The sequence below is a fragment of the Bos taurus genome, chromosome 14, assembly GCF_002263795.3.
Source record: "Bos taurus isolate L1 Dominette 01449 registration number 42190680 breed Hereford chromosome 14, ARS-UCD2.0, whole genome shotgun sequence".
Taxonomy (NCBI): Eukaryota; Metazoa; Chordata; class Mammalia; order Artiodactyla; family Bovidae; genus Bos; species Bos taurus.
In genome coordinates, this window is record NC_037341.1 from 63,752,274 (window position 1) to 63,764,359 (window position 12,086).

The 12,086-nt window shown below is 43.1% G+C and overlaps 1 protein-coding gene across 6 annotated transcripts in view; it reads left to right on the forward strand.

The window, feature by feature from the left end:
• The window catches only part of SNX31 (sorting nexin 31), an 83,468-nt gene that overhangs the window by 45,471 nt on the left and 25,911 nt on the right, over window positions 1–12,086 (forward strand). For all 6 annotated transcript variants that reach the window (XM_025001875.2, XM_010812174.4, XM_015474517.3 and 3 more), the window contains one exon: window positions 467–536. In XM_025001875.2, the coding sequence (XP_024857643.1) occupies window positions 467–536 (70 nt within the window). The remainder of the gene's footprint in view (window positions 1–466; window positions 537–12,086) is intronic.

The window sequence follows — 12,086 nt, forward strand, 5'->3', positions numbered from 1 at the left end:
TTGGAGAAGGCAATGGCAACCCACTCCAGTACTCTTGCCTGGAAAATCCCATGGATGGAGGAGCCTGGTAGGCTGCAGTCCATGGGGTCGCACAGAGTCGGACACGACTGAGCGACTTCACTTTCACTTTTCACTTTCATGCATTGGAGAAGGAAATGGCATCCCACTCCAGTGTTCTTGCCTGGAGAATCCCAGGGGCGGGGGAGCCTGGTGGGGTGCCGTCTATGGGGTCGCACAGAGTCGGACACGACTGAAGCGACTTAGCAGCAGCAGCAGCAGCATAAAGACAATGGGAAACAGAAGAGGTCAGAGGTCACCGGAAGACTAGGCAGGCAGAAGACTGTGGCTGTGCTGGAAAAGGGGCCTTGGTTCAAGGCATTGAGGGCCACCAATTGAGAGAGCATGCCAACCCAGGTATGACCATCTACTGTGTCATAAATTAACTGAACACTCCTGAATCATGCAGGTACCTGGACCCATCCCTTGACGCCAGGCTGATGGACTGCAGAACAGCTGTAGATCTGATCTACATGCAGGTGAGGGGAACCAAGGGCTATCAGAACACCAGATATTATAGGCCTTTTGAGTTTGAAACAGAGAAGGTGTGTGTGGCAGTTCAGAATTCTATGGCGACACCTAGAAGAGGCCAATCCCTATAAACTGAAACTAGAACAGAGGTTACCAGGGGCTGGGGTGGAGGGAGTTGTTGTTTAATGGGGATAGATGTTTTGCTCGGGATAATGAAAAAGCTTTAGGTATAAAGAGAGGTGGTGGTTATATAACACTGTCAGTGTTTTTAGAGCCAGTGAATTGTACACCTCTAGATGGTTAAAATGTTATGCATATTTTAATCACAGTAAATAAACAAATATTTTAAGAGAAGTAGGGTTTGAGGGAAAATAATTCTACCTCCATTCTAACCATCTCTCCACACTGGCAGCTGACATTCCATCATCTAGGCTAATTTAATAGCCAGGAAAGGACAGCCCTGCTAATCTAAAGTCACAGAAAAACTGAAAGTGAAAGGCACTCAGTCACGTCTGACTCTTTGCGGCCCCGTGGACTGTAGCCCATCCAGCTCCTCTGTCCATGGGATTCTCCAGGCAGGACTACTGGAGTGGGTTGCCATTGCCTTCTCCAGGTGATCTTCCCAACTCAGGGATCAAACCCAGGTCTCCTACATTGGAGGTGGATTCTTTACCATTTGAACCACCGGGGAAGCCAATTTAAAGTCACACATGGTCCCTAAATCTCACTTTAGCATAATCTTTTTTTCCTAAACCAACAAGTAGCGTACTTGTCTCCAGGGCCAGCTTCGTAGGCAAGTGGCCTGTGAGGCTGCACTGCCCCTTCCCTCCACGCTCAGAGGGGCCCCAGGCTTGTCTCACTCTCTGCTGTCACATCTTAAAATTCTTAAAGTTTTATAAAAGGACCACATTTTCATTTTGTACTAAGTCCTGCAAATGATGTAGTTGGTCTTGCCTTACTCCTGCCCCTCAATCCACAGAAAAGCACGTTTAGAGTTTGGCCTCCTTTCTTTTTCCAACTCATGCAGTGAAGGTTCTGCTTATCTGTCTGGAGGTCAGCAGATGCTGCCCCTGTGATGTATCGCCGGGCACCCCCACCTCAGCCCCCACCTCAGTCCCCTCATCTTAGCCCCCCCACCTCAGCACCTCAGCCCCCCACCTCAGTCCTCTCAGCCCCCCACCTCAGCACCTCAGCCGCCCACCTCAGCCCCCCACCTCAGGCCCCACTTCTTCTCCAGCTCCCTGCCACTGTTCAACTTCACAGGGCAGCATCTTTGGAGGCCCATCCTTTCCCAGGCCTGGCTTAGACAGTTCTGGAGGGAAGTTTGGAAGCTTCTTTTAAGGATTTCCTTGAAATTACCCAACAGCTTATTCTCAAGCCCAGAACGGTGGGTCGAATTCCTGGCCTATTCAAACCCTCCCAAGGTTTGAATAATAAATTATTTATTATTTAATAAATAAATAAATCCCATCTCAGAATAAATCTCACATCCTGACACTTGTTTTATTTTCTCCTTAGCATTTCTACCATTTCACTATATAAAAAATTTGAGTTACTCTGTCTCTCCCTGCTAGAATGATTTCTCCATGAAATTGGGGGTTTGTTTGTTTACTGCTATTATCTCCAGAAACTAGAACTATTCCTGACATGATCTTAGCCTTAATCCTTTTGGGGGATCCTACATTGTACTGCTGCTGCTAAGTCGCTTCAGTCGTGTCCGACTCTGTGCGACCCCATAGACGGCAGCCCACTAGGCTCCTCTGTCCCTGGGATTCTCCAGGCAAGAATACTGGAGTGGGTTGCCATTTCCTTCTCCAATGCATGAAAGTGAAAAGTGAAAGTGAAGTCGCTCAGTCGTGTCTGACTCTTAGCGACCCCATGGACTGCAGCCTTCCAGGCTCCTCCGTCCATGGGATTTTCCAGGCAAGAGTACTAGAGTGGGTTGCCGTTGCCTTCTCCGACATTGTACTAATTGAGCCTCATAATAGCTCTGTCAGGAAGTTGGTGCTATCTACATTTTTTAAATTAAGTTTATTTATTTGTTTTAATTGGAGGTTAATTACCTTAGAGTATTGTGATGGTTTTTGTCATACATCAGTGTGAATCAGCCATAGGTATACATGTGTCCCCTCCATCCTGGCCATCTTTGTTTTTAAGAAGAAGAAATAAAGTTTGCTGACAAAGGATTGAGTAGGCTTAGACATGGAAGATTAAGAAAAGGGATTTAAAAACACATTTGCAGGTGGCTTTTATGTAGCGTGGTTCTAAACTGCTGTACTCTGTAGCTTTTCATAAGCTAAGGCAGAATTGAAGAGAGGGGAGAAGTTTCAGATGTTACTTTGAAAAAAAAAAAACAGGTAAAACCCTTTTTAAATGTTAACTTTTATTTATTTATTTGTTCTTGGTTGCTGAGTCTTCATTGCTGCCTGCGGGCTTTCTCTTAATTGCAGCGAGCAGAGTTTCTCTCTAGTTGTGGTGCGTGGACTTCTCGTTGTAGTGGCTTTTCCTGTTGCAGACCACGGGCTCTAGGCAACAGTAGTTGGGGCTTCAGTGGTTACAGCTCGTGGGCTCAGCAGTTTCAGATCTCAGGCTCTAGAGCGTGGGCTCAGTAGTTGTGATGCATGGGCTTAGTTGCCTGTCGGCATTTGGAATCTTCCTGGATCAGGGACCGAACCCGTGTCCCGTGCATTGGCAGGTGGATTCTTAACCAGTGGACCACCAGGGAAGCTCCAGACATTGCTTTTAATGAGCTTTGCTAGGACACATCCAACACCACAGTTCAAAAGCATCAATTCTTTGGCACTCAGCTTTCTTCACAGTCCAACTCTCACATCCATACTGACCACTGGAAAAACCATAGCCTTAACTAAACAGACCTTTGTTGGCAAAGTAATGTCTCTGCTTTTCAATATGCTATCTAGGTTGCGGAGAAGGCAATGGCACCCCACTCCAGTACTCTTGCCTGGAAAATCCCATGGACGGAGGAACCTGGTAGGCTGCAATCCATGAGGTCACTAAGAGTCGGGCACGACTGAGCGACTTCACTTTCACTTTTCACTTTCATGCATTGGAGAAGGAAATGGCAACCCACTCCAGTATTCTTGCCTGGAGAATCCCAGAGATGGAGGAGCCTGGTGGGCTGCCGTCTATGGGGTCGCACAGAGTCGGACACGACTGAAGTGACTTAGCAGCAGCAGCAGCAGGACACAAGGAGGGCTTCCCAGATGGGCTAGTGGTAAAGAACCCGCCTGCCAGTGCAGGAGACAAAGGAGATGAGGGTTCAATCCCTGGGTCAGGAAGATCCCCTGGGGGACGGAATGACAACCCACTCCAGTATTCTTGCCTGGAGAATCCCACGGACAGAAGAGCCTGGAGGGCCACAGTCCATGGGGTTGCAAAGAGTCGGACACAACTGAGTGACTGACACTTTCACTTTCTTTCAGGAGACAAGAAAACATTAATAGAACCTCCTGCAGTAGTTTGGTTATAGCAAAAAAAGGTAAAAGGATGGATTTTGATGCTCTGGTTTGCTAAAGAGCATAGAAGAGGAAAAACATGTACTTCCTTAGGTGACTTTTGGTCTTGTTTTCAACAATTCAATTGCTTTAATTAGATTATTTTTAGCAAGTCTTCATTTTTGGAGTGGTTTGTTATGTACTACTACTACTAAGTCACTTCAGTCGTGTCCGACTCTGTGCAACCCCATGGATTGCAGCCTACCAGGCTTCTCCATCCATGGGATTCTCCAGGCAAGAACACTGGAGTGGGTTGCCATTTCCTTCTCCAATGCATGAAAGTGAAAAGTGAAAGTGAAGTCACTCAGTTGTGTCCGACTCTTAGCGACCCCATGGACTGCAGCCTACCAGGCTCCTCCATCCATGGGATTTTCCAAGCAAGAGTACTGGAGTGGGGTGCCATTGCCTTTTCCCTGTTTGTTATGTAGCAACTGATAAAGAGCCATTCCCTTTAGTAGGATTAGGTGTGTTGTTGATATATGTGTTGAGTCTAATTGTCATTTAAAATCACTTCAAAAAGTATGATTCTGGATGGAAGGGGAGTTACTGCTTACGCAGAGAGGCAAAGACAGGGTAGCAGGGTTCCCTTTTGTACCAGGAAAGCAAATGTTCATCTTTGAAGACATGACCGCAGTTCCATGTTTCACATTTTCTTGCAAAGTGACAACCAAGTGCTTTATGTTCACACAGAGAGGAAACTGCTCTGTTTTATACTATGATTAAGCAAAAGGGCTGCCTAGCACAGGCTGAGCAGTGCCTCTGCAGGCAAGAGAAATCGCCAGATACCTCAGAAGAAATGAAAGCAATTACCCGCCAGGAGGGATACGCTGCACAGGACTGCCTCGTGGTTCTGTGTCATAATTTATTTGGCAGTCTTTTTTCTTAGTGTCACACAAGATTATGGTATCATAAAATCAGTGGAGTTTTCAGTTTGACAAAATAGAGCATCATTTGTGTAGAGATCTCCCCCAGTAGACCACCAGCCACACGCAGGGACCTTGGCTTTTTTGGCACAGGGCAGAGAAGGTGGGTGTGTGACTGAGCAGTCACAGCGGACTCAGCAGCCAGAATGTCACTGGAGGAGTCACAACCTTCACACCCATTTCTCCTTAGGTGACTTTTTAAGAGACCAAGACCATCTAGTAAACGATTTCCATGAAACTCTAAGAAGGCAAATCAAAATATCACTTATTAAATGTTTAATGTTCACTATTGTGCTTTTATGGCCAGAATATAGTTTTCAGCTCATTTCACGTCCTGCTTTGATCCATGCATAATCATGTTCAATGTACTTTTACCCCTGTTACATGAATTGGAATGTAATTTACCATTTTAAATGTTCCCTGAGGCTTAGCACCACTGTTTCCTTGCTATTACAATGCCTTGTTAGTTACGTCCGGTTTGTTTGCCAATGCATCACCTAATTCTAGTATTGTTTCTGTGGGATGATTTCCAGGGATACAGGGTAACAAGAATTAAGAACTACTAGCATCATACTTAGCAGCAGCAGCAGAATCTTATGATGTTTATCAATCTTCATTAAGGAGTTGTAAACCAGAGAGAAACTGATGGTGTTTCCTCCTCTTATGGCTTGGGAAAAGATGGTTTCTTGAAAAGCACACTGAATGGTAGTTTCAAAAATGCCTTCTGTCCCTGCTCTGTCAGTGGCCCTCTCCTCTGGGTGACCTTGGACTGGTCACTTCTTCCTTCTGGAACTGGAACTACAATGTCTCCCTGTGAAGTGAAGAGACTGAACTAACAGTCTCTAAGTGTTCTTCCAGCTTTAACAGACTGGTATTCAAACCTTAGCTCTTTGCCTGGCAAAGTTTTCAAGAAACTATATAGCTGATGTCATAACAACCTCTGCCTTTATCATTTCTCAAATTTGAGTGAAGCTCCTGAGAAATGGAAAGGGGGCCCAAGGCCAGCAGGAGGGAGGGAACCACAACTGCTGCCTCCTTTGGGAAGTCCTCTCTGCCCCCTTGGCATTTTGTTCTGCCCTCCATCGTGGCACTCCCACCCAGTGTTGTGAATGCAGGTTCACATCTGCGTCTCTCTAATTAGACTCTGAATGGCCAAGGGCACAGACTGTGTCCTGGGCGCTTAGGAGATATGAATGAGTGAGAAGCAATCATCCTTTTAAAAAGTGAATCGAAGAATTCTGGGGAGTTCCTCTGATAAATAACTGTGCCATCATAATTAACCATTAAGAAATACTCTCAAATTTTTTAAAGCTAGTGTGTCTAGCGATGTCCCAGGAGCCAAGTGGATTCCCACAAGGTGTTTACTTCCTTCTTTTCAAAACTTTAAGTGACATTAAACAAAGTGGGGGCTTCCCTCGTAGCTCAGTTGGTAAAGAATCTGCCTGTAATGCAGGACACCTGGGTTCAATTCCTGGGTCAGGAAGATCCCCTGGAGAAGAAAATGGCAACCCACTCCAGTATTCTTGCCTGGAGAAACCCATGGACAGAGGAGCCTGGCAGGCTACAGTCCTTGGGGTCTCAAGAGTCAGATACGACTTAGCAACTAAACCACAAACAAAGTGGAAGATTGCCTATAAAAACAGAAGTTTCTGGATTTTCTAAAAAATACCAAAGGCTCTGTCCAGTCTGGGCCTACATTTCAGCTGGGCCACCACTGGCCTGGTTACAATTTGTGCAAATTAGAAAAAGGTGCCCCTTCCGCTAGGCAGGTCAAGCCCTGCATCAGGGCATGTGGTGTGGTGAGGGGAGTGTGGGCTGCCCACTACCCTCCTAATACCCCCGTGACCCAAAGTGCTCCTTAGCCTTGGTCTGTTCTGCCTCAGCCACCTGGAGCCGAGTGGCTGCTGCCTTGTTTGAAAAGGCATGCGCTCTCCATGTCTCACTGCTGTAGACTCTGCAGAGAGCACTAGAGTGTGTGTGATTGAAGCTCATGAAAACCGTGACTTATGTGATTTCACACAATTTTAAAAATTAGGTTCCACATGAGTCTCTGTCAGGCAGTCTTTGGGGAACCATATAACTGAGTAGAGGCATTTATCTAAACTTGACTCTCTCACTGTCTGGAGCGAGGCACTGTATATAATATATTTGAGTGATGACTTGTGAAATCATAATCAGGGTCAAAGGTTTTCAAGGGTAGTAAAACAAAAACATTTATCTTACCTCTCCTGTCGGATATTTAAAGCTCTACATTTGAGAGTCCCAGGTCCTCTAATGATGAATGATGTATCTTTAGTTAGTACTTACCTACTTACCACCACGAATGCTGTTTACCTTGTATATTTTGTCAGGTTTCTCTCTGACATCGTTGCCAGGTTCTAACAGTCCTTACAGGGCTCTAAGATCAAGTGAGTTCAGGAAAGAAAAGGTGTTCCTTTCTTCACACCCATGCTAATTCCATTCTTAGCTTAGGTATGGTATCTACGTTCAGTTTCGAGAACAGTTGACAATAAGGAGAAAGTCTTGCGGTGTGTAGCTGCCTATGTGGTCAAAATTCAGTGTCTCGAGCAATAGGAGGAGGGCTTGGTAGAGTAGTCTGACCCGAGTTTTAATCCAACCGTTGCCGCTTACTTACTGGATTGTCTTGAAAGTTATCACATCTCTGGATCTTGATTTTACTCATCTCTAAAATGGGGGTAAATGTTCCTAACCCACAGGACAATTTGGAAAAAGTCAATGAGAAAACTTTTCTTAAAAAGGTCTCAACAAATAGTAGTTGTTTTTCTTCTCCTCTTTAAATCCATCTCCTTTTCCCCAACTTCAATAGTAATATCAAAATGTATTCCACTTTTCTTTATCCTCTTGGAGCTAAGACATACCCTGTCCCTCAGTGATATAAGGGTCATAACATATAGACTTACATTCAGACTAAGGTATATACTATCATATACTATATTATATTCATATACTATATTCAGTATATTCATGCTATATTCAGACTATCATATACTAAGGTATAAAGTACCTGATAGCAAAGAATTGTTTGTGAGATTGCTGTACATAAGACGTTGCACAAGATACACTTTGGTAAAGGACTCTGGTTCTTCTCTAGAAGGGTTAATAGTTTGAGGGCCAGTGGAAAACTCTAAAGCATGATCTCAGCTAGTGATAAAGAACCCACCTGCCAATGCAGGAGACATAAGAGATGTAGATTTGATCCCTGGCTCAGGAAGATCCCCTGGAGGAGGGCATGGCAACCCACTCCAGTATTCTTGCCTGGATTAGCCCATGGACAGAGGAGACTGGAAGGCTACAGACCACGGGGTCGCAAAGAGTTGGACATGACTTAAGTGACTTAGCACAGCACACACTCAGGCTAAGTGTATGCAGCTGATGAGATGGAAAGCTGATCTCAGAGCCTGTCCTGGGGCCAGGAAGGATAAAGGGGAAGGGAAGGCTGCGTGCCAGGAGAAGAGGGGAAGAGCACAGGAAAAGCTGCCGAGGGCTTCAGGAAATCCAGGGGGCGTCTGTCTTCAGTGAGTTCTGGCATCGAGACCAGTGTTGTTCGGCTTGAACCTGCAGTGCAGATTAGGACAGGGGACTGAGCAGCCCGTCAGGGAGTCAGAGTTTGAGAACATTTGCTGCTGGCAGTTACTCAAAGCCCAGCCAACAGGGCCTAATAGTGTATTCACTTCTCATTGTTTTTCAGTTATAAAATTTGTTTTCATTTTATAAAAATGTGCAGATATGGAAGGACTCAAAAACAAAAGTAAACATCATCCCAAATCTTATATCAACCATACATATCAACTCTTAACTTTTTCAGTGTTTTACTTCGTATACTATTAATTCATTTCACTCATGTACACATCCATTTTTCTTGACTGCTAAGTGTACATACAAGGTCTTTGGGGCTTGGTTTATATTTATTTTTTTTTGTTTTATAAAAATCAGGACCTGATTACTATGCCCTTATTTTGTAACTTGACATGTTTTCATGTACCAATGCCTCATAGACTTTTCCCATGTTGTTAAATATTTTATATAATTTTAAATAGTAGCATAACCTATTATTTGATTGTACCTAAACTCTATCACCTATATTAATAGTACCTACTTCATAAGGTGCTGTGAGGATTGACCTTTTTCTTTATAGGGGAGGAGCTCTAAAATAATAAAAATTTATTTTCTCACAGTTCCATAGGTCAGAAGTCTGAAATCAAGGTATTGGCAGGGCCATGTTCCCTCTGAAGGTGCTAGGGGAGTTTCTGTTCCTTGTCTCTTTCATATACTGGTGGCTTCAAGCATTCCTTGGGTGGAATACTACTCAGCCAGGAAAAAGATGAAATTGTGCCATTTGTGATAACACTGATGGACCTTGAGGGTATTTTGCTAAAATAAATTAGATGGAGAAAGACAAATGCTGTATGATTTGATCAAAATATAAATTAAATAATAAATAAATAGTATAATAAAGTTAATGAACAAACCAAACCAAACAGAAGCAAACAAGTAGATACTGAGAACAAAGTAGTAGCTACCAGAGAGGGGAGGGGCTGGGGTTGATTTTTATTTTAGAGCAATTAGAACATTGCCTGACACACAGTAAGCATTATACATATGTTTGCCACAATTTATAGTTGAAAATTTTTCAATATTAAAAGTGGTAGTAGTAATAGCCTGAGTGAAGTCCAGGAGTTGGTGATGGACAGGGAGGCCTGGCGTGCTTCGATTCATGGGGTTGCAAAGAGTCGGACACGACTGAGTGACTGATCTGATCTGATCTGATCTGAGTAATAGCCTTATTAATACATTTTTCTTAATCTGTGTTTATCATTCCTGTAGATGGTTTTAGATTTAAATACCAAACTATCTCCATAAAGTTGTACCAGGTTAAATTGTGTCAGATCTATATGAGCTTCCTATTTCTTTAACCCCTTGCCAACTCTGAATATTATATATATATTTGTCTTCACGTTGCCATTCTTTGGCATTGCCTTTCTTTGAGGATTGGAATGAAAATTGACGTTTTCCAGTCCTGTGGCCATTGCTGGGTTTTCCAAATTTGCTGGTATATTGAGTGCAGCACTTTCACAGCATCATCTTTTAGGATTTGAAATGAATCAACTGGAATTCCATCACCTCCACTAGCTTTGTTTGTAGTGATGCTTCCTAAGACCCACTTGACTCCACATTCCAGGATGTCTGGTTCTAGGTGAGAGATCACACCATCGTGGTTATCTGATCACACCATTCTTTGAGCCAAAGAATGCTCTAATTATTGCATAATTGCACTCATCTCACATGCTACCAAAGTAATGCTCAAAATTCTCCAAGCCAGGCATCAACAGTACGTAAACAATGAACTTCCAGATGTTCAAGCTGGTTTTAGAAAAGGCAGAGGAACCAGAAATCAAATTTCCAACATTTGCTGGATCATAGAAAAAGCAAGAGAGTTCCAGAAAAACATCTATTTCTGCTTTATTGACTATGCCAAAGCCTTTGACTGTGTGGATCACAACAAACTGTGGAAAACTCTTAAAGAGATGGGAATACCAGACCTCCTGACCTGCCTCCTGAGAAAGCTGTATGCAGGTCAAGAAGCAACAGTTAGAACTAGACATGGAACAACAGACTGGTTCCAAATAGGAAAAGGAGTACGTCAAGGCTGTATACTGTCACCCTGTTTATTCAACTTATTTGAAGAGTACATCATGAGAAACTCTAGACTGGATGAAGCACATGCTGGAATCAAGATTGCCAGGAGAAATATCAATAACCTCAGATATGCAGATGACACCACCCTTATGGCAGAAGGTGAAGAAGAATTAAGAGCTTCTTGATGAAAGTGAAAGAGAAGAGTGAAAAAGTTGGCTTAAAACTCAGCATTCAGAAAACTAAGATCATGGCATCTGGTCGCATCACTTCATGGCAAATAGATGGGGAAACAATGGAAACAGTGAGAGACTTTATTTTCTTGGGCTCCAAAATCACTGCAGATGGTAATTGCAGTCATGAAATTAGAAGACACTTACTCCTTGGAAGAAAAGTTGTGACCAACCTAGATAGCATATTCAAAAGCAGAGACATTACTTTGCCCACAGAGGCCCATCTAGTCAAAGGTATGGTCTTTCCAGTAGTCATGTATGAATGTGAGAGTTGGACTGTAAAGAAAATTGAGTGCCGAAGAATTGATGCTTTTGAACTGTGTTGTTGGAGAAGACTCTTGAGAGTCCCTTGGACTGCAAAGAGATCCAACCAGTCCATCCTAAAGGAAATCAGTCCTGAATATTCATTGGAAGGACTGATGCTGAAGCTGAAACTCCAATACTTTGGCCACCTGATGCAAAGAACTGACTCACTGGAAAAGACCCTGATGCTGGGAAAGATTGAAGGTGGGAGGAGAAGGGGCCGACAGAGGATGAGATGGTTGGATGGTATCACCAATTCAATGGACATGAGTTTGGGTAAGCTCCGGGAGTTGGTGATGGACAGGGAAGTCTGGCGAGCTGCAGTCCATGGGGTCACAAAGAGTAGGACACGACTGAGCGACTTGAACTGAACTGATGGATCTTCACCAAGTTGAGAGGCAAACAGATTCTTTGATTACCAGTGAGGTTCAATCTGTATTTGTCATTTGGAATTCCTTTTTATTAATTGCTGATATATAGCATTTCTTCATTTTCCTATTAGAGGTATTTATATTTTTACTATTGCTTTATGTAAATAAGATTAACTCTTTGCCACATATGATGCAGTTTTGCCTTGGTTTGCCATTTTCTTCTTAGTTTTATTCTTGGAGGCTTATTATTTTTATGTAATTATATATTCACTTGTATGTTATTTGTCTTTGTAGCTTAGAAAGGTATTTCTTATTGATCAGATAAAAATACTTTTACTTTCTTCTGGTTCTTTTATGGTTTTTACATTCAAATCTTTAACCTATCTGTGTTTATTTGATTGGGTGGTGTGGGGAAAGAGAAAATTTTATTTTCTTTTCCAAGTGCTACCAGTTGTACCCAAACCATTGTACCCACACCCAATTAATTTTAAATGTAACCTTTATAACCTGATAAATCCTTATATATGCCCACTTGGGTTTCATACACGAGTATATTTT